General features: G+C 34.7%; 1 protein-coding gene across 1 annotated transcript; it reads left to right on the top strand.

Annotated features, from left to right (window-relative positions):
- The first annotated feature begins 1,129 nt into the window (after nucleotides 1–1,129).
- paqr6 (progestin and adipoQ receptor family member VI) lies at nucleotides 1,130–25,767 on the top strand. Its single transcript, XM_073846541.1, has 7 exons — nucleotides 1,130–1,320; nucleotides 11,624–11,751; nucleotides 13,892–14,097; nucleotides 20,999–21,125; nucleotides 24,408–24,504; nucleotides 24,595–24,739; nucleotides 24,847–25,767. The coding sequence occupies exons 1-7, from the start codon at nucleotides 1,270–1,272 to the stop codon at nucleotides 25,104–25,106; spliced, it is 1,014 nt and encodes a 337-aa protein (XP_073702642.1). The 5' UTR covers nucleotides 1,130–1,269; the 3' UTR covers nucleotides 25,107–25,767.
- The last annotated feature ends 954 nt before the right edge of the window (nucleotides 25,768–26,721 follow it).

The raw sequence follows: 26,721 nt of genomic DNA, 5'->3' as shown, positions 1-26,721 counted from the left end.
TTGAATGCATTCGTGCTGAATAAAAGTATTAATTTCTTTCAAATTAATGAATGATTTAATTCTATTTAACTATATTCTTCCTGTGTTATGTTTTCCATATTGTTGAGGTTTTGTAGTTAATATAATATTAATTACACTACTACCAGTCAAAAGTTTTTGAACAGTAAGATTTTTTATGTTTTTTTTTTAAGAAAAGCCTGCATTTATTTGATCCAAAGTACAGCAAAAACAGTAAAATTGTGAAATATTTTTACTATTTAAAATAACTGCTTTGTAATTTATTCCTGTGATTTCAAAGCTGATTTTTTAGCGATATTACTTCAGTCACATGATCCTTCAGAAATCATTCTAATATTCTGATTTGCTGCTCAAAAAGCATTTATTATTATGTTGAAAACAGCTGAATATAATTAGAAGAACAGCATTTATCTGAAATAGAAATCTTTTGTAACATTATAAATGTCTTTATCATTAATTTTGATCAATTTAAAGCATCCTTGCTAAATGTATTAATTTCTATCATTTCGTTCCCTAAAAATGTTTTAAAAAATTATACTGAATCCAAGCTTTTAAATATAGTATATAATCTTACAAAAGCTTTTTATTTCAGATAAATGTTGATCTTTGGATATCTCTATTCATCAAAGAATCCTGAAAAAAATGTACTCAACTGTTTCAAATATTAATAATAATAATGTTTCTTGAGAAGCAAATCAGCATATTAGAATGATTTCTGAAGGATCATGTTACACTGGAGATTGGAGTAATGATGGTTTGATCACAGGAATAAATTACATTTTAAATTATATTCAAATAGAAAGCAGTTATTTTAAATGGTACAAATATTTCAAAATTTACTGTTCAAATAAATGCATGCTTGGTGAGCAGAAGAGACTGCTAGTGTACATTTTAAGACATTTTTGGTACAATGTTACAAGTTTCCAATGTAAAATCTGGGCCTTGAAGCAAAACCACTTATTCAAAGCTTAGTTGGTTTTCTGCAGTAATCCTGCTTTCTTTTCACTGCATATGGGTCAAATACTCATTGTGTCTGTCTGTCTGTGTCTCTCTGCAGTGTTTCCTGCGTGGCGGGGGGCTGGAGAGGGTCATGGTTGGGGCTGGGCTCAGTGCGTGAGGTGGGAGGCCGGGGAAGGGGGCCCGTCCCGGGGTCTGGAGTGTCCGCTGTGGTGCGTCCTTTGTCGAGGAGGCAAGGAGAGACTCAAGCAGGCTTGCCAGAGAGGGAGGGGAGTGCTGTGCCTGCCTGCAGACATGCTGAGCCTCAGACTTCCGCAGCTCTTTGACATCCACCAGGTGCCAAAGGTGAGGAAGGGAGTATCTGTTTGACGTGCAGAAAGAGCGTTTGAAAGTGTTTATTATTGCAGTTCCCCTTTAAGGGAAATCCCTGGGAAATCCTGCATGCATGTACTTAAAAGTTGAGCAGGACCAAATGGTGCAAGCCACCGAGTTCTGCTTAAATTTAATTCCAGCACAGTTTCAGTAAGATTACATCTTGCATTCAGAATATTAAAGGATTCTTTCACTTTCAGAATAAAAATTTCCTGACATTTTATTCACCCCTATGCCATCCAAGATCTTCATGTCTTTCTTTCTTCAGTCCAACAGAAATGAAGGTTTTTGAGGAAAACATTCCAGGGTTGTTTCTCCGTATGGTGGACTTCAATGGGTATCAATGGGTTAAAGGTCCAAATCGCAGTTTCAATGCAGCTTCAAAGAGCTTTACACGATCCCAGGCAAGGAATAAAGGTCTTATCTAGTGAAACAATTGACCATTTTCTGAAAAAAAAGTATATACTTTTTAACCACAAATGCTCATCTTGCACTAGCTCTGCAATGCGCGACTTCATCGACATTACGTAATCATGTTGGAAAAGTCACGCACGGTTAGTTTTTCATCTATGTACCTCAGATTCTCGTCCAACTTCAAAATTGTCTGACATTGTTGATTTACCTTTTTTTGTAAAAGGATTTTGACTTTCTTTGCACGTTCCCTTTGTAAAGACTGGGTCGGTGCTTTAGCCTGCGTCACGCGTAACCTTTCCAACATGATTAAGTCATGCATGAGGTTGAGCTAGTGCAAGACGAGCATTTGTGGTTAAAAACTATATATATATTTTTGTTAAAGCTGCCATGAATTCCAGACCTTCAGCCTTCAGTCTGAAGGTCTGGCTACGCGAGACTAGTGCGGAGCTGGCTCTGCCTGATCGCTGCTTCATTCCACTTTGCACGTATTTTTTTGTCGTGAAGAGTCGCAGTTTAACGTGCATCATCACTACAACACTGCCTTTATGTTTCTGGCTTTTGTTCACACAGCGCTCATTCCCGTAATTTTCCAGAATCAGCGCGCATTCTGAAAGTGGCTTTACTGAAGCAACAGTTATGTAGCTTACTGCATTCGGTGTTTGAAAAAGAAAAAACATTAATGATCATTCTGAAATGTCTTGTTGAGTATCAGCAGGCTAGGCTCTCTCTATTGCTCTGAGCTCGCTTACAGCATACATGACGTAGTTACCTGTGGTTGGCCTGGCTGTGCGTCACTCAGAAAACAACAGGCCAATCAGAAGAGATGCTCATGAATATTAATTAGATGAGCCAAAATCGACCTGTTTTTGACAGAGCTCCTAAAAAAGGAGCTGTAAAAATATATTGAGATGGATTTTGGCACTTATACCGCAAATATATATTCTTAAGGACATCAACAACTAAAATAAACCTCCAGAAATGTGTACAATATGGGACCTTTAAAGCTGCATTGAAACTGCAATTTGGACCATCAACCCACTGGCTCCCATTGAAGTCCACTATATAGAGAAAAATCCTGGAACGTTTTCCTTAAAAACCTTATTTTTTTTCGACTGAAGAAAGAAACACATAAACATCTTGGAGTAAATTATCAGGAAGTTTTTATTCTGGAAGTGAACTAATCCTTTAAAAGCAATAGCTCACCTAAAAGTGTGTGTTCTTACCTTAAAGGAGAAGTTCACTTCCAGAACAAAAATGTACAGATAATGTACTCACTCCCTTGGGATCCAAGATGGTCATGTCTTTCTTTCTTCAGTCGTAAAGAAATAGTTTTTTGAGGAAACTATTTCAGGATTTTTCTCCATATAGTGGACTTCTATGGTGCCCCGAGTTTGAACTTCCAAATGCAGCCTAAATGCGGCTTCAAATGATCCCAAATGTGGTTGTAAACGATTCCAGCCGAGAAAGAAGATAATTCTTATCTAGCGAAACGATCGATTATTTTGTTTTTTTTATAAAAAAAAAATACAATTTACCTCACTGTAAAAAATACTTTTCTTACTTGTTTTTTTTTTTTTTCTTGTTTCCAGCCAAAATATCTAAAAATTCTTAAATCAATAAGGATTTTCTGCCAAAGGGGTAAGCAAAATAAACAAATTTTCAGCTTGAAATAAGATTATTTTGCTTACCCCACTGGAAGATTATTTAGCTTGTTTTAGGCAAAAACTCACTTTGTTGAATATGTGGTGTTATAATATCCAAAGTTCTTTAAAACTGTAGAAACTTGGTGGTGTGTCTGATTAAAACACTGAAAGATACCAGTCCTTTGCTCTCTTTTATTCCACTGAAGTGAAGAATCATAAATCTTTAACAATTAACATGACACGTAGTTCACATGGAGCAGGACTACCATGATGGACATGATGACAGGATGCACAGGATACACAACAGGATGATTTTAAGTCACTACAAACAATATAAAAAGAGAATCAAACTCATACAAACAACTCATCAATAAACATCAATATTGTACTCAATTCAAACAAGGATTGAATATCCAAACAATTCAAATAAACAAATTCAAACTATACAATGAGCAAACAAACTTACTTAACACATCCTAAGGAAAGGACTCAAAGGACATGGTTGGGTGCCCATTCAAACACCCACACCTCACCAAGGCAGAAAAGGGACAAAGGAAGGAAGTGAGGTCTATTTATAGACCTCAACCAGGGGGATTATGGGTAATGTAGTGCACCAGATATGGGTTCACCCTAATCGTAGTTTACTAGGAATTGTGGGTAATGTAGTACAAATAAAAGTAAGGGAAAAATAAGAAAAAAAACACAACAACAAATGAGTCAAATTCACAACAGCCGCCCCCAAATACAGTCATGTATTTGCTATTCATCAATTTGAGGTAACAGAATCAATTTAGCAACCGGACGTACGTAAGTTTTCCCATTAATAGAAATCTCGGCTACTCTGACCCGTCTATCCTGACTAGGTAAAAGACGCACTACCCTACCAATGGGCCATGATGCTCTTGGAAGCTGGGAATCAATAACTAACACAACAGCAGAATCATTTAGATTAGGATTTTCTCTATTCCATTTTTGACGGAGCTGCTGATCTGGTAAATAATGACGAATAAAGGCCGTCCAAAACTGGTCAACAAGGACCTGGCTATGGCGCCAAGATCTGCGGCCAAGGAGCTCAGTGTTGGCATAAATAACCTGGGGTAGAGAAGAATCCCGCCGCCCCATTAGGAGGAGATTTGGGGTGATGGGATCAAGATCTGCAATATTGGAGGAGGCGTAACCAAGTGGCTTCGAATTTAACACTCCTTCAACTTCTGTCAGAACTGTCCGTAGGATTTCTTCTGATACTCTTTGGCTGCCAAGTACCACACGTAGAGCCGTTTTAACGGAACGAACCTCTCGTTCCCATGAGCCTCCGAAATGAGGTGCTTGGGGTGGATTAAATTTGAATTTGATCTGCTGATTTTCCAATTTAACTTGTAACTCAGTGGTAAGGTTCTGGAAAGCTTCTTTCAATTCTCTCGCAGCTCCACGGAAATTACTTCCTTGGTCACAAAGAATCTCATATGGCTGACCTCTCCTGGATATAAAACGGCGCAGGGCCATTAGAAAGCTGTCCACGTCTAAACTGGTTAACAAATCGAGATGCAGACATCGAGTAGTCTGGCACTTAAACAGAATGCCCCATCTCTTTTCTGTTCTACGACCAGTCTTGACATGGAAAGGGCCAAAACAGTCCATCCCGGTTGACCAAAAAGGAGGTTTGAACAACCGGAGCTTAGAGAGTGGAAGATCTGACATTTTAGGGATTGATGGCTTAGCTTTCCACTTTCTACATTCCAAGCAAGCCAACTGATGTTTTTTTATCGCTTGTCTTCCTCTAATTATCCAATAATTACGTCGAAGTTCTGAGAAAACTCTCTCTGGACCAGGATGGAAAAGTTTCTCGTCACAGTCTTTGATGATTAAACTAGATAGTGGATGTTTAGAGTCAAGAATGACTGGATGAACCATTCCAGGTTCCATATCCTCTACTTGTCTGAGCCTGCCACCCACTACAATAAGTCCCGTTTCTTCTCTGAATTCAGGGGAAAGTGTAAGGAGACGACTTTGAGATTCAATGGACTTTCCTCTCTTTAGAGACTGGTACTCAGAAGGGAAACTTTGTTGCTGGGCTTGTCTTAAAAGAAGGGTTTGAACAACTGAGGGTTCACAAGAATCAGGACTATGTTGTCGCATTAACTCAGTTGTGGCAGACTTTAACTCTGACCATGACTGGAAACAGGAAGGGTCTGGAAGTACAAAATCATCTAATAGTGTTAATCCACAAAAAAGTGGTTTTCGGAGCTCAGGGTCAGGATTAGCAGATCGGGACACTAGATTTTGAGGCCACTGATGTGAAGGAAATTTTAAAAATGATGGACCTTGTCGCCATCTATGATCAGGTTTGGCCAGCTCAACAAGCGTTTTGCCTCTAGTGATGTCATCTGCTGGATTCTGTGCAGAAGGAATATATCTCCAAAAAGAGAGATCAGTGAGTTCCAAGATTTCGGTAACTCGATTGGCTACGAAAACTTTGTAACGGCAGGAAGAGGAATGCAGCCAAGACAAAACAGTTGTTGAATCTGACCATAAGACTGTATTTGTCAAGGAAAGAGTCAGTTCCTTTTGCAAAAGTTTTGAAAGCTGTGCACCTGTTAAAGCAGCGCAAAGTTCGAGGCGAGGGATGGAAATTTGCCTTTTTGGGGCAACTCGAGATCTTGCCATGATGAAGGAAGTATGTACCATGCCCTTGTCAGTTTCCATACGCAGATAGGCTACTGACCCATATGCGTTCTCCGAAGCGTCGCAAAAAATATGCAACTCTCTAGACAGAATTTGCTCGGGAGGTAAATTTAAGTAACAGCGGGGAAGCTGCATCAATGGCAAGTCAGGTAGCTCAGTTTCCCAAGCCTTCCAGGCCTGTTGGATAGGACTTGGCACAAGGGGGTCGTCCCAACCCCGTGACTTCATCCAGCATTGCTGTACAATGACCTTAGCTCGCGTTGTAAAGGGGGTAATATAACCCAAGGGGTCATATTGACTAGCGAGAACTTTATAGATATTGCGCATTGTTGTTACATTGTACTCCACAGTTCGAGATCGATACCCCAATGAATCGGAGGGACAGTGCCAACTCAGACCCAAAGCTCCTTCCTTTGGATCCAAATGATCTTGACTGATCCAAAGTTCAGCACTCTCAGACCTGGCTTCAGGAGGAAGATGTCTCACAACATCAGGCTGGTTACTTGCCCACTGTCTAATTTCAAATCCCCCACTCATCAGTAAGGAACGTGTGCGGTCAAGGTGCTTCTTTGCGACTTGTGCATGTGGGAAACTCTCCAAACAGTTATCTACATAGAACGATTGAAGTACAGAATTCACTACATCTTCATATCCTTCTTGGTGGTCACATACATGCCTCTGTAAGGCATAGGTTGCGCAACATGGACTACATACTGTGCCGAATGGCAAAACTTGCCATTCGTAGATATCAGGTGAGTTTGATCTCTGCATGTTGCGCCACAAGAAACGTAAGAGGGGACGATCTTCTGGTAGTAGCCTAATTTGGTGAAACATAGATTTTATGTCTCCACTAATGGCTACGGGATACTGGCAGAATCGAAGTAATACACCAAGCAAGGAGGGGCCTAATTGTGGACCAGGCAGAAGTTGGTTGTTCAGTGACGTACCTTTACATTGATAGGAACAATTGAAAACTATTCGTGGTTTCCCATTATGCTCTACAAGATGATGAGGGATATACCATGATTCTTTCGATGAGTCATGAGGAAGTTCTACCTTGGAAATATAACCAGACTTCTCCAACTTGGCAATTTCTTGATCATAGACAGCAGCAGATTCAGGATTTCTTTGTAGGCGGCGCTCAATACTTCTGAGGGAGGACATAACTGAATTTGGTGAGGCTCGTAACTGAACAGCAGAAGCAGCATGCAACAAAGGAGTGGCATATCTTTGCACACCATCAATGTCCACTCTTTTGGTCTTAGAGGCTAACAAATCCAAAGCTTCTTGGTCCTGCTTGGATCTAGTAATGACCTTTTCATTCCTGAACGGAAGGATATCCAGTTGCCATAGTTTCTCTACATCATGACGAAGATCCTCAAGTGGATTGAGGCTGGTGAAAAGACATTGCATCTCATTAGTGTTGGGAATTGGAGTTGGGCCTTGCAGTACCCAACCCAACTGGGTCTGGATTGCAGCTGGAGATTTAGGAGGTCCGAAATACACCTGGTCAATTGGATTTATCAGGTGTGGATAGTCTGCCCCAATAAGGATAAGTGGTTGAACTTTAGAGAATTCTGGAAGTGGTAAATCTTGAAGATGTCTGAAACGTCTCTTTAAAGTCTCAACAGGATATGTCTGTTCTGCCAATCCCAATCTGGCAGCAGAAAAGGCATTGGAAATGGTATACTTCCTTTCTGGTTTGGCAATTGAGGATATTTCAAAGGTTACAGAGGAGCCTTCAAGTGCAATAGTATCTTGGCGTACAGTCCTAACAATTAGGGACTCTGCTTTCCCCTTGAGGCCTAAATAATCAGACGCTTGAGATAGCAACATGGTACGTTCTGATCCATCATCAAGGATGGCATACGTTTGGAGGAATCGACCTTCATGATGGAGAAGTACTTCAACAACTTTCAGGAGCACCTTTCCGGAACCTCCAAGTCGACTAAGATAGAACGTACCATTATCCTGATCACGACTATTAACTCCATGAAGGATACCAAGATGTCGGCCATTGCACTCTGGACAGGGTTTTTTCAAGTCACAGTCAACAGCTAGATGGTTGAGCCCACATCTCCAACATTTTTTGTTTTCTCTAATCCAATCACCCTTTTTGTTGTCTTCTAGAGATCTAAAGGAAGGACACAGGCCAATGAAATGCTGTCTACTGGAACAATATGCACATGAATACTTGGAACACTGCTCTGGATTTCTCGGGTTCTGGGGTTGCTTATTACTGGATCTTGATGCAACATAATTACCATTAGCTCCATACAAGACTGTCCGAGTGTTCGAGTGAGTCTTTGCTTGAGGTTTATTTAGGAATGGTTTTGGGAAGTCACTAACTTGATCAGCCATTGCTTGACATTCAGCTTCTTCTTGGAGCCAGACAGAAAAGTTAACCAAGTTGTAATTTTGACCATTTACGCTAGCACGAGCATAACGGGCAAAGTTGGTCACATATTCTGTAGGCAATTTACTAAGCAGTTGTTGTACATGAGAGGCACAGGTTAGTTCCGATTTAGCTTGATCTTGGCCCAAAGATTGGAGCATGCCAACCAAAGCTCGAACCTTCAGTGCGAAACTACTAAACGCTCTGCTGTCACCTGGTCTCACCTTAGGAAGAGCTAGAATGGCTTTGATTTCTCTCAAAACTAGCTGATGGGGTTGCCCATATTTCTGTTGAAGTGCAAAAAGAGCCATACTGTATGGTCTAGGATCATTAGCATAAGCTAGAGCTAAATTGCGAGCAAGAGGAAATTTTAAATGATCCAACAAGATATGGTATTTGTAATGTTCTGACTCATAAGGTGACAACAGGTTTGTCAGAGCTAACTGCAACATTGCAAATTCTTGAGGATCATCATTCACCAGAAAAGGAAAGGAAGGTCCCTGCACACGAGAAATAGGATAGGAAATGGCTTGTTGTGAAGCATATGGCTGGGAGTATGGATGAGAATGAAAATATGGAATTCCAGATGCCTGGGTAGTGGAAACAATCGGTTGGACAAATGGAGGATGTTGTTGTACAACAAGATTCCCTGAGTAACCTACAGAATGTGGCTGCGTATAGTAACCTACATTAGCTGAGGATACATGAGGAGTCGGTTGAGGCTGAGAGGGTAACTGTTCTGGTCTGATCTGTGAAGGCAACTGAGTATTAACCAAAGAGGAGAAGGAATTACTTGGTAAATAACCGCCTGCCTGTGTTAAACCAGCTGGTTGTACAAACACTTGCGGTGCTTGGATTTGAGGGGAATTAACAGGGTCAGCAACTACTGGAACTACAGGAGATTGGGTCATAATACCTGCTTGTAGTTGTAATGTGTCAGATGTATGTATATGTTGAGGTGGACTACGTAACAATGAAGAAGGTGGAAGGGGCAGAGAACTAGGCCTACACAATGGAAGTGGTGATGGAGCAGCCGATGAATTACCTTGCTTACATGTAGATTTCTGTTCAGCTTTCTTAATACATGCACACAATTCTTGAACAATAGGTGGTTTATCAACAGCATTATCATCATCAGAAGCATTGTCATCATCATCAAACGACTCAGATAAATCAGAATGTTTGGAAGAAACTACTAACCGTGACATTCTAGACATAATCTCTCCAAGCATACTCTTAAGTCCAAGTATTTCTTGTTTAACATCCATATCGAGCAAGTCAGGCTGATACTGTTCATCTTGAGCAGATGAGCAAGTGGCAGGTCCCAAAGAACATGAATTTTCATTGTCTGTTTGTTGACTGTCACCTACAACTAATGTTGGTGAGGAAGGAGGTGGAGGATAAGCATGTTCTCGTACCATACAGTCTGGAAAACGGGCAGGAGGTCTTCTCATTCTTACACTACGCCGGGCTGCAGGTCTTGTATAATTCATCCCACCAAATTTCTACCTCCGGCTCGAAGGACCATATGTTGAATATGTGGTGTTATAATATCCAAAGTTCTTTAAAACTGTAGAAACTTGGTGGTGTGTCTGATTAAAACACTGAAAGATACCAGTCCTTTGCTCTCTTTTATTCCACTGAAGTGAAGAATCATAAATCTTTAACAATTAACATGACACGTAGTTCACATGGAGCAGGACTACCATGATGGACATGATGACAGGATGCACAGGATACACAACAGGATGATTTTAAGTCACTACAAACAATATAAAAAGAGAATCAAACTCATACAAACAACTCATCAATAAACATCAATATTGTACTCAATTCAAACAAGGATTGAATATCCAAACAATTCAAATAAACAAATTCAAACTATACAATGAGCAAACAAACTTACTTAACACATCCTAAGGAAAGGACTCAAAGGACATGGTTGGGTGCCCATTCAAACACCCACACCTCACCAAGGCAGAAAAGGGACAAAGGAAGGAAGTGAGGTCTATTTATAGACCTCAACCAGGGGGATTATGGGTAATGTAGTGCACCAGATATGGGTTCACCCTAATCGTAGTTTACTAGGAATTGTGGGTAATGTAGTACAAATAAAAGTAAGGGAAAAATAAGAAAAAAAACACAACAACAAATGAGTCAAATTCACAACACACTTAATTTTGACTTTGTATGTCGAAAAACATCTTATTTTCTCCCTCAACTTCAAAAATCATTTTAAAATCATGCTACATCATAGCAGAGATTTTGAAGTTGAGGAAGAAAATTAGATGTGAGTTTTTCGACACGCCCTAACTGTCTTGAACCAGAAAAACAACATTTGAGGTTAATAAGTATATGAACTGTAATTAAAAAAATAAAATAACACATTGTTAACAGATCAGGATCGTTTAGAGCCCTTCTGAAGCTGCACTGAACTGTATTTTGGCACCATAGAAGTCCACTATATGGAGAAAACTTCTGAAATGTTTTCCTCAAAAAACAAAATTTCTGAAGTAAGAAAGACATGAAATTCTTGGATGACAAGCGGGTGAGTATATTATCTGTACATTTTTGTTCTGGAAGTGAACTTCTCCTTTAAAAGGATAGAACACCCAAAAAATAAAAAGGAAAGTTCATCCTCATGTCATGTAAGAAAGTTCATCTTCGGAACACAAATTAAGGTATTTTTGATTAAATCCAAGAGCTTTTTAACCTTGCATAGACAACAACGCAACTACCACATTCAAGGCCCAGAAAGGTAGTAAGGACATAAAATGATAAAATAGTAATATAGTAAACGTGCATCAAAGACTTTTTTTTGTGCATAAAGTATTCCCGTAGCTTCATAACTGATATGAGCCACATGATACCACATGGACTATTTTAACAATGTCCTTACTACCTTTCTGGGCCTTAAATGTGTCAGTTGCATTGCGGTCTATGCAGGGTAAGAAAGCGCTTGGATTTCATCAAAAATATCTTAATTTGTGTTCCAAAGATGCACAGGTCTTACAGGTTTGGAACGACATGGGGGTCAGTAATTAATGACAGAATTTCATTTTTGGGAGAACTATCTCTATTCTCAAAGAATGATGTTCAAATTGGTTAACATATTTGGATCTGTCTGTGTGCATATTTGCAGGTGTTTCGAGAGGACGGCATCATGTCCGGGTACCGTCATCCTAAGAGCTCAGCGCTGGACTGCGTTCTCAGCAGTTTTCAAATGACCAATGAGACGGTCAATATTTGGACCCACTTCCTGCCGACCTGGTAAAGCGCCCAGTTAAACGTGATTCCTTTTTAGTGCCAGAAGTAGTGGTTTGTCAGCTTTGAAGCTTTTGGTTGAGCTGCTTCATTATGCAATTTGGATCTAGCTTAGGAGCGCACACTTTTATACAATATCCGATTTTACACACACACTAAATTACTTGAAAAGTAATTATTGTTATATTTGAAGTACAAATTAAAGGTGCTTTATTATTTGGTAATGGTACTGCTGTGATTATTTTCTTATCACCTTTAACTTTTCAAATTGGCAATTTTTTCCAATTCTTCTTCTCCTTTTTTAAATATTGCAATAAATATCTTACCGTGATTTTATCGTATCATGAGATTTTGATATTGTTACATCCCTAAACTTTATATGAATATGTAGAATATATTATATAATAGCTAACGTTATGTTTATTTACTAAATATTTATTTATATTATTTATTTAATAATATTTATTTTTAATAAGTAAACAAACTATTAATTAAATAGGGAGTTGGTAAGATTTTTTTTACATATATATATATATATATATATATATATATATATATATATATAAAAAATTTTTATATTTTTAAAAGCAATTTCTCATGTTCACCAAAATACAGTAAAAACAGTAATACTGTCAAATGTTTTATATTTTATTATTTTAAAATGTAATTTATTCCTGTGATGCAAAGCTAAATTTTAATTCCAGTTTTCAGTGTCACATGATCCTTCAGTAATCATGCTAATATGCTGATTTGCTGCTTAAGAAATATTTCTATTTAAAATATTTGTGTCAATGTTCAAAACAGTTCAGCTGCTTTTTAATATTTTTGTAAAAAGCGTAAAACATTTTTTTCCAGGTTTATATGATTCATTCAAAAACACAGCATTTATTTGAAATAAAAGTCTTGTGTAACATTATAAATGTTTTATTGACACTTTTGATCAATTTAATGCATCCTTGCTGAACTATACATTTTTTTTAATGTTTTAAATTAATCTAAAGTGATGATAAAGACATTTATAATATTACTAAAGATTTCTGTTTCAGATAAATACTGTTTTTATGAACTTTCTATTCATCAAAGAAACCTGAAAAAAATTTACTCAGCTGTTTTTAAGTCAAGTCAAATTTTATTTATAGAGCACAAGCTTAACACAACCGTAGTTGATCCAAAGTGCTTTACAATAAAAATAAAAAAACAGCAAAAGATAAAACAAATATAAGAACAATTAAAATCTAAATTCATAACACAACAATTTAACACAAATTAACTATTCAAAGTACATGCACAACATCACCCAAATGCTAATGAGTGAAAGTATGTCTTTAAGCTTGATTTAAAAACATCCAATGATGTAGAAGCTCTGATGTGCAATGGTAAACTGTTTCAGAGTTTTGGGGCAACTACTGAAAAAGCCCGATCACCCTTTGTTTTACAGCGTGAACGGGGGACGGATAATAGTAACTGATCATCTGTAACCGAGAGAGTGTAGATTGAGGAAGGCCAGCGTACTCTAAGATCTAAGTCAGAAAAGAACTGTGATCTAATGTCCTGCATTTTCTGAACAAAAAAAATCTGAAAATTGTTTACAAGTCTCAGTATTGACATCAGGAACTGAACAAATAGCAGGATTAAGGACAGAATTTATGGTTTTCTATTGGCATTTTTTGCAATCAAGTTGGAAAAATATTTGGATTTTGCCTCCTTAACAGAATCTTGATAAGAGATGAAGGAGTTTTTTTAAAATTTGGTAGGAAACCTAAAGTCATTTTAACATAATAAATGTTTTTGAGCAGCAAATCAGAATATTAGAATGATTTCTGATGCTAAAAAATCAGCTTTGAAATCACATTAAAAAAAAAATCATTTTAAAACATATACAGATAGTAAGCAGTTATGTCAAATAGTACAAATATTTCAGAATTGTACTGTTTTTGCTGTACTTTGGATCAGATAAATGCAGGCTTGGTGAGCAGAAGAGACTTCTTTAAAAAAACAATACAAATCTTGACTGGTAGTGTGTGTGTCTATATAGAAAGATTTACAGTTTAGACTCTTAATTGGATGTGGAATATTAAGTGTCAAGCTCTACTTTTCTCACACAAGACATAAATGCCCATGTGTGACCTGAGCTGTGCTCTTCTAGGTACTTCCTGTGGCGGTTCAGTGTTCTGTGCTCCTCTCTGGACTTCCTGACGGAGAGCTACACCTGGCCACTGCTCGTCTACATGCTTATGATCTGCCTGTACCCCTTCACCTCCAGCTGCGCTCACACCTTCAGCACAATGTCGGCCGAGGCTCGTCACATCTGCTACTTCTTCGACTACGGCGCGCTCAGCCTCTACAGTCTTGGTACGCTGCGGTTCTCACGGGTGATTCTGGCCTGTTTGTTTGGAGTTGCATTTAACTGTAAACTCTATTGGTTGGTAGATACGCACATTCTCATCATTACACTGACACAGTGGCCATTCATACCAAATATTTCCTATTTAAACATCAGTGCGTGCAGATAAGGGGGATTTAGTCATGCATAGCCAGAGTTTTGACTAAAAACCTCACCTATGGTCATGCTACAGATTATTTTAGTCATGAATAGCCTACTAACTGTAGATAGACAGTAAAAGTGAACAGCATATGTAAAGCCTCCCACTGTAGTTTGTACTCCTACTGTAGAACATTTACAACATAAATGATAAAAGAGACCTGATGTAATCATTGTATAAAACGTGCATAGAAATTTAATGCTGCTCAGATGATTTTATGAAAAAGTGACCAATTTTAATTCCTGTTCTTCATTCAAAACACATGTCATTTCAAATAAATATTAAATACAAAACCTAAATGGCATAAATGAAAGAAAGACCATTAAAAATGTTGCACTGAAACTGAAATACAAATAAGTGAAAGCTACATAGAAATATTTAAAAAAAACTAAAAAGAATAAAAAATACATAAACTGAAAAAACCTAAACTGAAAAACAAGAAAGAAAGAACATTAGAAATGTTGCACTTAAACTGAAATAAAAATAAGTGAAAGCTAAACAGAAATATTAAAAAAAAAAAAAACTGAAAAAAATGTAAAAAAGAAAATTAGAAATGTTGCCCTGGAACTGAAATAAAAATAAGTGAAAGCTAAATAGAAATATTTAAAAAATAATAATAATTTTTATTGTGTTTTTTAACACAAAAACTGAAAAAAAAAAAATTAGAAAATTAGAAATGCTGCAAACCAAAATAAAAAAAGTGAAAGCTAAATAGAAAAAATAAATACATAAAGAACACATTTCAAAACCTAAAATGAACAATATATTATTAATATATTAATAAATAAATATATTTATTAATATATTAATAATAAATATATAATTATTTTTAGTTTTCATTTTAAGGTTAAGTTTTACAAATTTTGCAATGCCTATATTTTTAAATACGATTATAGTATTAATATCTTGAATTGGCTTGTATTTTTATATTTTCAGTTTTCATAGAAGAAAATTATTAAAGAAAAAAAACTAATAGAAATGACAAAAGCACATTTAAAATGAAAATGAAAAGTGTAAATATAAAAATAAAAGCTAATTAAAGATTAATAAATGCTATAATCCTATATAAACATTATTTAAGGTTTATTGTCCCCCCTTTTTTATATATTATTATAGTATTTATTATCTAGCTTTCTAGAATTTTAGAAGAAAATTATTAAAGAAAAAAACAAAAACTAATAGAAATGACAAAAGCACATTTAAATAATAAATAATACTATATAAATAATTCTTAACGCTGCATGAATGACCATTTTATTTATTAAGGTTTGTCCCTTTTAAATAAATACCAGTATTTTTACAAATTATTATAGTGTTTATAATTGTCTTCAATTGCCTTTTATTGGTATCTTCATGCAGGTTTTTCATGCAATATTTATTTAATTTCATTTCAGCTTTATTTCAGTTACCAAAAATGACGTTTAATACTTTTAGATAACAATAACACTGCATTCCTGTACCTCAAACAATACAGCTTAGTGCAAGCAACACCAAGATCATGGGTTTGATTTCCAGAGAATGCATGAACTGATAAAGAATGTCCTGATTGCACTCCAAGTACAGCACGAAATGCAAATGCATAAATGTAAAATGAACATGACATTGTGAGATAAATGTGCCCGAGCGGCTGCTTCTCATCCGCTGTCCTTGACAGAATATTGAAAAACCCTGAACACAATTCTGATGTAAATCTGATGACATGTCGGAGAATTTCACGATGGCCGGCGGTAGAAATGAATGCGTCTCGGACGGGTTGATGTGAGGTTACGGAAAGCCTGAGCTTTGGAGGAAATGAGCCGTCTAACGCACTGCGGCTGCCATTTTATTGTATAACTTCAAAGGAAAGAAAGCAAATGCTCTGGCTCCAGAGAAAACCTTTAAAGTCTGCATTGATAAAGAGTGAAGGCTGAAGAACTACTGGTATTGTTCGAGCCACTTATAGTTCGAGCTAGTGTGAAATATAAGCGTAATTTAAATATGAGCACTTTACCTTACATTGAGTGAGGGATTCAATGCACCTTTCAAACATTAACAACTCATTTTCTTGATAAAGGAATGATTGTTCTTTCAAGTGGAAATCGATTTAAATGTATTTATTTGAAAAGTAATCCTATTTCTGCAGTATTTCCATTCATTTGGCTTTGGACAGCTTCTGTGCTGGATGATGGTACGGTCATCTGTTCAATATCCTGCGTGTAGAGCAGTGAGTTTTTGTTGTAAGCTCCTGTAGTCTTATAAAAATATTATTCTTTCATATGTGGAATCCATCTCTGGTCATGTTTTCCAGTTGTGGCGAAGAAAGGCCTCTTTTAGTGGCTTTGAGAGAAGCAGAAAAGCTGTGTATGTCCAGCAGCAGTGAATGTGTGGATAGGGTACAATAGCCAAGCATTACAAAAGAAGCAATTCAATATAACTCATACAGTAACCCCACAAAAACTTTTTTTTTTTTTTTTGTGCAGTATATGTCATATACTACCTACTATTTTTCTTAAAACTGTATATACATAAAATATTACATATTGCACATGACCTCATCACAGATTTATCTTGGAAGTAAAATTTGGTTTTACCAAATTAATGAGAAAATAAAATGCATATTAGATGGAAAACAAAAATTTAAAAAGAAAGACGCCTGGCAAATAACTGAAATATGTTTGAGCTGAAGCACTAAAATTATTCAAACTGAAAAATAAATTAATCCTAAATAACAGAAACAATAACAGAAAAACTGAAACTGACAAAATCACATTTAAAATTAAAGTGAAAAAGTAAATTCAGGATTAATAAATGCTGGAATACTATATAAATAATGGTTAGACTATTTTATTAATTAAGGTTTATTGTCCCTTTTAAATATGTCAGCATTGTTTACATATTAGTATAGTATTTATCATTGTCTTGAATTGGCTTTTACTTTTATATTTACAGTTTTCATTTTTTCAGGAAATTAAAAAGATTCTGGAAATTATTGAAGAAAAACGTGAAAACTAATAGAAATGACAAAAGCGCATTGAAAATTAAAATGAAAAGTGTAAATACAAAACTAAAAGATAATTTAATATTAATAATACTATAATACTATATAAATAATAATTAACACTGCAGGAATGACTCATTTATTTATTAAAGTTTGTCTCTTTAAAATAAATACCAATAATTGTATATATTATTTTAGCATTTATTATTATTTTGAATTGGCTTTTATTTTTACATTTTCAGTTTTCATAGAAGAAAATTATTGAAGAAAAAAACTGCTAATAATTACACATTGAACATTTAAATTAATTAAATTAAAGTGCAAATATAAAAATAAAAGCTAAATCAAGATTAATAAATTCTATAATAATATATAGAAAATAATGAACATTTATTTATTAAGGTTTATTTAGTAAAAAAATCAATATTTTATATACTATTATAGTATTTATTAATATCTTGAATTGGCTTTTATTTTTATATTTTCAGTTTTCATAGAAGAAAATTATTGAAGAAAAAACCCAGATAACTATAAGAAATGACAAAAGCACATTTAAAATATAAAAATAAAATCTTATGCAGTATTAATACTATTCTACTTAATGCTGCAGTAATAACCATTTTATTTATTAATGTAAATTCTCCTTAAATAAATACCAATATTATATATTATAGTGTTTAATAATAATCTTGAATTGGCTTTTATTTTTATATTTTCAGTTTTTGTTTTCATTTTAGTTTGAGTATTACAGTTGCACAGTATTTTCTTGGAAATAATGGTCCATTTGCATCTAAATATAGTGTATTTTTAAGATTGCAATTCAGTTATTTCTGGGGGGGAAATCGCATGCTATGCACAGTATGCATACTACATACTGCAGAAATAATTCAAGTATTTTAGGTACATGTTATTTAAATACAATCAGTTGGACAAATGTGCAGGCATCATGCCACTTTTATTTGATATTTTATTAAATAACACAATGACATTTAGACACTTTCTCTAAAAATTTTTTAGGACCATTGGAATTTGAAAAATTTATATTTAGTTTCTTTGTTTATATCTCAATCTGTTAACAATCTTTTTTTTATTTATACAAGATTTATAGTTAGTGAACCAGGAATGTGCTCAATGCCGTTTCTAAAAAACAAAACTTATATCCAAATGAAAGCATGCATTAATCTTCAGTGTTTTTGTTGAATAAAAGAGACCTGATTTAACTCACAAAGAGTAAAATGTGCACTGACATTTTAGTGCTGCTCTAGAAGATTGAATAAAAAGTGGTCTGTTTTACCTGATTTCACCCTGAAACAAACCTCTTGCCACTATCAGTTCTTAATATATGAAACATATAAAATGTGAGTACACCCCTCACGTTTCAGCAACCATTTTAGTATATCTTCTCAAGGGACAATACTATGGAAATGTAACTGAGACATATTTTAGAGTAGTCTGTATGCAGCTTTTATAGCAGTATAGATTTACTTTCCTCTGAAAATAACTCAACATAAAGCCATTATTGTCAAAACAGTTGGCAACAAAAGTGAGTAACAGCAGTATGTTGTTTAACCATCATCAGCAAAGCCACATGTCCTATTCATCATGTTTATGTTTTTGCCTGCTTGACAGGACCATACAAAGTCATACATCTTGTATTAGAGCAGTTCAAATAAGGTACTTTAAGTACAATTCTCTCATACTGACCACTGGATGTTCAACATGGCATCTCATGGCAAAGAACTCTCTGAGGATTTGAGAATTAAAATGGTTGCTCACTACAAAGATGACCAAGACTATTAGAGGTTCAGTAACACCCTGAAACCAAGTTACACTGCAGTGGTCAGGGTCACACAAAGGTTTTCCAAGATGGTTTCCATTCGGAACAGGCCTCGCAAAGGTCAGTCAACAAAGTTTGAGCACTCGTTCTGTGCGTCAGGTGCAGAATCTGGCTTCAAAAAACAGACGCAAACAGATGCTGCTAGCAAAAGTTGCAGAAGTAGAAGGTCAGCTTGTCAGTGCTCAGACCATGACCATATGCCACACACTGCAACAAGTCGGTTTGCATAGGCGTCATCCTAGAAGGAAGCCTCATCTGAAGCTGGCTCACAAGAAAGTCGGCAAACAGTTTGCTGAAGACAACCTGTCCAAGAGCATGAATTACTGGAACCATGTCCTGTGGTCTGATGAGACTATTGAGATAGACTTGTTTGGCTCAGATGGTGTCCAACATGATTGCCGATGCCCTGGTGAAGAGTACCAAGAAAATTGTGTCTTGCCTACAGTCAAGCATGCTGGGGGCTGCATGAGTGCTGCTAGTTCTGGGGAGCTGTAGTTCATTGAGGGAAACATGGATTTTATTATGTACTGTACATTCTGAACAGTGTTGTTTTCGTCAACGATGACGATGACGAATTCATTTCGTTGACGCCACTTTTTTTCATGACGATAATGAGACGATGACGAGGTAAAAATGGCTCGTTGATGACTAAAACATGACGAGACGTGTGAGTTTTCGTTGACGAGACGAGAATAGACGAAAATGTTAGTGGGTGGTCCGTCAGGCGTTTAAAATGCATGACATTTCAGCTTATTGTGCATGCCAGTTACAACCTAAAAAGTATCTGCCGCTATGGCAAGCTGTTTTAGCATTAAATACTCTTTGCCATACTAGTATGGCAAGCCGTTTTTGCATTCTATCCATGTTTGGTTACGCCCACCACCTGGTGTGCAGCGCACAACGTGCTCAACACGTCACATTGTTGGCACTCAGACAGACAGACGGTTAACCATGATGGGTGGTCGCAAACGGCGAGAGGACCAATGGGTGTATTTCAAATATGTCTTTTATGTCTAAAACCATTCCTTCATTATTGTAATTATTGGTGAAGATAGTCGATCCGGAAGCTCACATTGTGTTGAACTATAGTTATTGCTAGTTATATTGCTATTTTCACAACTTATAAGTGACACTACCCAACAGCAAAATACTAACTGACCTACAATAATTTGTTAAAAGACTACTTTTTCCTCTTTTTTTGACTAAAACTAGACTGAAACCTTTTTGACTTTTTGTCGACTAAAATTGGACTAAAACTATCACATTTAGAAGTGACTAAAACTAATAAGCATTTTAGTCCAAAAGACTAAGACTAAATCTAAGATGGTTGTCAAAAGCAACACTGATTCTGAAGCAGAACATGATGCCTTCCCCCCAGAAACTAGGCCGAACCGCAGTTTTCTAACATGATGACGATCCCATACACATCACCAAGATGACAACTGCCATGCCGAGGAAGCTGAAGGTGAAGGTGAAGGTGATGGCGTGGCCAAGTATGCGGCTCTGAGGAGTGGAAGAGGATCCCAGCAACAACCTGTGGAGTTCTGGTCAATTTAATGCTATGGATGATTAAGGCAGTGCCAGATAACAATGGTGCTAACATAATATATTGAAACTTTGGACAAGTTCACTTAGGGTGTACTTACTTTTGTTGCCAGCTATTTTGACAATAGAGGCTGTATGTTGAGTAATTTTCAGCTATATAAGCTGCACATTGACTACACTAAAATATATCCAAGTTTCATTTCTGTAGTATTGTCCCTTGAGAAGATATACTAGTAAAATAGTTGCTGAAATGTGAGGTGTGTACTCACTTTTGTGACATACAGTACTGTATACCCTAATGAAATCATGCATTAATCTTCAATGTTTTAAAAATGCTGCACTCTTTTCTAGGCTGTGCCATCACATACGGCTCATACGTGATGCCCGACTGCTGGGTAAACAGTTGGCTTCATCAGCATTTTGTGACCATTGCTGTCTGCAACTCTCTCTTTTGCACCAGCATGTCCTGCTACTCCAGGTGAGAGGTTTCAGAAGGTAATTAAGACTCATTTACTAAGTGTGTGATTACAGGAGCTAATGCAGATGCCATTTCAAAGCCCGACTCACAATAATAGGGAGTTGATTATATAACTTAAGTCCTTCTCACACACAGAGCTTTGTTTGCTCTGACCTTATTCCTGGTTGCACAAAAGGTTTCAGTCATTTGAATAAATAAATTATTTACAAAAGTACTTAACTGTTTTTTGAATTCATTGAATTAATTAGCTTGCTTCTGTAAAATATTAAAAAGCTTTGGCACATCATTTGTCTCGCTCTGATGAAGGTTGTTTAGGAGAGGTGTGCGATTTACTTACTCTTAACAATCAGTGAACAATTATGTGTGGAGGATGAGAAATGAGCAAAACAATATCACATGGACATACTCGGAATATCATAGAGATGTGGGATTGGGGTTCTTGGACTTGGATCATTATTTAACCAACTAGCAGCCATCTACAATAACCTAGCAACTACATTAAAAACATTAGCAGCTCACAATACACTAGCATTTGTGGTGGAAACTTGTATGATCAAGCATCACTCACATGTTGTTGATGAAGTGTTAAAAAGAAGTGTATATATTTTAGTATATATATATATATATATATATATATATATATATATATATATATATATATATATATATATATAATCATATTTATATTTATTTTAAATGTTTATTTTGCATGATCAAGAAGCACACATTTTCTTCTTGAAGTAAAAAAAGAAAAAGTGCAAATATTGTTTTCATATTTTATTATTAAAATATTTTTTCTGAATAGAAATAATATATATAAATAAATAATAAATTCATTTAAATGTTTTTGCATGATTAAGCACCACTCACATTTTCTTCTTAAAATAAAAAAAAATTCTAAATAGTATTTAACATTTCTATTATTTAAATATATTATTTAAATTGTATGTATATTCATTAAACATAATAATTATATTTATATTTTTTTAAATGTTGGTTTTTGCATGATCAAGCACCACACATTTTCTTCTTAAAGTAAAAAAAATAAGTGTAAATATTATTATTTAATATTTTTATCACATTTTATATGTATAGTAATATAATATATATATATGTATATATAGATCTATATACATATACATGCATACATACATACATATATATGTGTGTAAATATTTTTTGTATTATCAAGCACCCCTCACATCATCTTCTTAAAATAATAGTATAAATATTATTATTTAAAATTTCTATTATTTAAATATTGTATATTAATATTAATGTAATATATGATATTTATATTAATTTAAAATGTTTGTTTTTGCATGATCAAGCACCACTCACATTTTCATCTTAAAGTAAAAAAGTGTTAATATTAGTATTTAATATATCTACTATTTAAATACTTTATATAAATAATCATTTAATAAAGTAATTTATTTATATTTATTTAAAATGTTTCTTTTTCTATGATCAAGCACCATCCACATTTTTTTAAAGTAAACAACTGTGTAAATATTATTTAATTTTTTTTGTATTTAAATATTTTATACAAATATTACAATCATAGTCTTATTTCGTTTTAGAATGTGTATGTATTTAAAATATTTAGTTTTTAATAGCAATTTAGTTTTTATTAAATTAGTTTTTAATTTTTTTATAGCATTCATGCATTTTCTTGTCTTCTGTAACATATGTTCATGTATGGTAAAATAAATATGTCCATAAATCCAATAAAACAGCTGGTTCAATGTCATTGCAAAAATTCTCAGGCATCACTTGATCACACATGACAATTTTCTTTTATATTTTGTTCAATATCTAAAGGCAGAATGTCAATGATGTTATATTTATTGATATTAATTTTGAGATGTGGGGTTGGGCTCTTTTGACTTGCACCATTAAGTAACCACCTAGCAACCACCAACAATAACCTAGCCACCACATAAAAACACCCTAACAACCGCCCACAATACCATAACATTGTGGTGGAAACTTTTACATAGCCAAGCACCACATTTTCTTCATTAAATAGTTTTTATTCACAAAATGTTGTAAATATGATGTTTAATGTCTCTATTATATTGATGTTTTAAATGAGTTTTAATATAAAATAATTATTTATTTATATATTACACATTTATATAATCATTTATTCATTTAAAATATAATTTTATTATAAAATAAAATATATATATATATAATTGGGTAAATATAAATCATCGATTCACTATATATTATATTATATTATATTATATTATATTATATTATATTATATTATATTATATTATATTATAATATAATATAAAAATGTTGTAAATATAATTGTTTAATATTTCTGTTATATTATTATTTTATATTAGTTTTAATATAATATAATAAGTTATATAATATGCATTAATATAATCATTTGTTTTATTGAAAATATTATTTTGGGGTAATTCACTGGTTCTCTATTCTATTCTATTCTATTCTATTCTATTCTATTCTATTCTATTCTAAACAATTCCCTAGACACCACATAAAAAAACACCCTGGCTATCGGTCACAATAACATTATTATTGTTTTAAAATGCATTAATATTTCTATTATATGACTTTTAATATAATATAATTATTGATTTATATAATATACATTTATTTATTAATTTAAAATATAACATTCTTAAAAACTATTATGGGGTAAATATAATTTAATGATTTCACTAATATTATATTATATTATAATAAATAAAAAATATATATTTTTAAATATATAAACATATTATCTATAGTAAATAGATTTTAAATGTGTTTTGCAAGTTTACATTTTAAGCATATCTATAAATATTATTATTTTTTATTATTTATTATTCTATTCTATTAATTTATTCTATTCTATTCTATTAAATATACTGTAAACATATTGTCTATAGTAAATTGTATAAACACTAATAATCTATTAAACATTTGACTGGTAGTGTATTTTCAGATGATTGCACTAGTTATCCAACTCTGAAAATAGCCAAAAAAACAATTAAATATCCAATATCAGCCAATAAACTGAAAAAATGGTGCTAAAAAAAAGTAAATTATATAATATAGATTTTAAATGTGTTAAGCAAGTTTGCAGTACAGGAAAGATATTATTTGAACATGTCTATAAATAATATTTTAGTTATTATATTATATGATTTTTATTACATATTTAAAATATTTATTTTCATTTATACATATAACTACAAAGCGTATCTATAACAAATACATTTTAAATGAGGGTGCATTTCCCTCTGTTTTTTGTACCAGGTTCGTAGAGTTGCAGTTTCCACAAAAAAGTAAAGTCCTCCGAACGGCCGCATTTATTGTCCCCTTCCTCTTTGATAGCTTCCCACTGTTCTACCGCGTAAGTACTGTACATTCACACTCCACTCTGTTTATGCACATTGTGTACACTGCAGATATGAATGCTCTCTTTCTCTCTCCTCATGTGTAGCTGCTGTCATGCTGTTGGGGGAGCTGTAGTCCCAGCGAAGCTCTGGCCAGCCACTCGTACCATCTGCTCTTTGCGTTGCTCACATGCTTCCTCTTTGCATCTCACCTCCCCGAGAGACTGGCTCCTGGGCGCTTCGACTACATCGGTACCTCCTTTTGTCGATTTTACAATCATCTTTGTTTAGTTCTCAGTGCTTACAGAGCTTCGCATCACGAATCTTTTGCCCACTTTTTCCACTCTCTCTGCTCCAAGGTCACAGTCACCAGCTCTTTCACATATGTGCGGTGGTGGGCACCCATTTCCAGATGGAGGCAGTGTTGACAGACATGACATCTCGCAAAGATTGGCTGACATCGCACTCTGTTGTACCATCATTTTTGGCCACCATGGGGGTTCTCGCACTGGGTGTCCTGCTCAACCTGGGCATCATCGGTATCTTTAGCGCCGGTTTATCGCGAATGCCTCGCCAAAGCACTTCGTCCTCCGGTGGTGCTCACCTTCATCAGGAGTAACAAGCTTTCTTGACCACTCCACACCTCACTGTGCACCTTTCTGGACGATTTTACTCGATAGCGCACTTACACAGTCACTTTCACTGATATATAAGCCTCTAGCCTTGATACTTTTGTACTAAGAAGCTAAACATGTATGCTATTCAAGATTTATTCTAGTTATTATCTCAGCCGAAAACCCTAATGATAATCGCGACCTTTCAGAAGTTGTTTTTTAGTCATCGATATGAAAGGTTCAGGGTTGAATGACGCTAATATCGATTTTTACAGGTTATATTCTAACATAGTTTGGTTTTTTTTATAAACACAATATGATGTTTGCATCATTACATATTAATGTTGTGTAACATTAACTGGAAAATTATTAAGTAGCATTAATCAGGGATTTTATATTTGCGTTAATTTCATCATTAGTAACACCATTAATATGATTAATCCAATTTTATGCTGTTTTGCATATCAAAATATACAACAATTACCCTTTTAAATACTCTGATTTGTAATGTCCCTTTTAATCATTATTTTCATTTACTGGAACGCCTTTGAATAATCTCACAGATTAGATTCAACTAAAGAACCATTTCCGCCGCAGGAACTTTACCCAGGAACTAGGGACCTTGGGGCGGTACTCGGTTTGTTTCCACCGCAGGAACCAGGATCTGGGTAGAAATTTGCCACTGAGAAAGTCCCTGCTCATGAAGTAGTACTTTTTCAATGGCCTCGAACTTTCAGGGGTGGGACTTGTATGGAGGCCTGTTTCCACTACTGAATAAAAACATTTCAATTTTACCATTTTAGCAACTTATCTCACAATTCTGACTTTTTCTCAGAATTATGAGATATAAACTGGCAATTGCGAGTTATAAAATCATAATTGCGAGATATAAACTTGCAATTCTGAGAAATGAAGTCAGAATTGTGATATAAACCCATAATTCTGTGAACATATTAGTCTTTTTTTCTCCTCAGAACTGGACTTCATAACCCACAATTGCAAGTTTATATCTCACAATTCTGAGAAAAAAGTCAAAATTACAACTGCAAAATTGCAAAAACTACAATTGCAAAATACAGTCACAATTGCGAGAAAAAAGTTGAGTCAAGTTTATATTTCGCAATTGTGAATCTATATCCCACAATTGTGAGTTTATTTTTTGCAATTCTAAGTTTATTTTTTGCAGTTCTGACTTTATATCTAGCAGTTCTGAGTTTACCTCTCGCAATTCTGAGTTTTTCTCTCGCAATTCTGAGTTTGTATCTAGTAATTGTCAATTTATTTCTCGCTATTGTGAGTTTATCTCTCGCAATTCTGAGTTTATATCCCGCAATTTTTACTTTTTTTCTCGCAATTTTGAGTTTATCTCTCGCAATTCTGAGCTTATATCCTGCAATTCTGACTTTATATCTAGCAATTCTTTCTTTATAACTTATAAACGAGTTTATATGACTGAGATGTAGACTCGAAATTGCACGAAAAGTCAGAATTGTGTGATATAAACTCACAATTCTGTGAACATGGTCTTTTTTTTTTCTCCTCAGAACTGGACTTTATAACTCTCAATTGTGAGATACAAACTCGCAATTGCAAGAAAAAAGTCGAAATTGTGAGATACAA

Source organism: Garra rufa, chromosome 9 (genome assembly GCF_049309525.1).
Source record: "Garra rufa chromosome 9, GarRuf1.0, whole genome shotgun sequence".
Classification (NCBI taxonomy): Eukaryota; Metazoa; Chordata; class Actinopteri; order Cypriniformes; family Cyprinidae; genus Garra; species Garra rufa.
The sequence above is the reverse complement of the archived record's forward strand: the minus strand, read 5'-3'. Positions and strand labels throughout refer to the sequence as shown.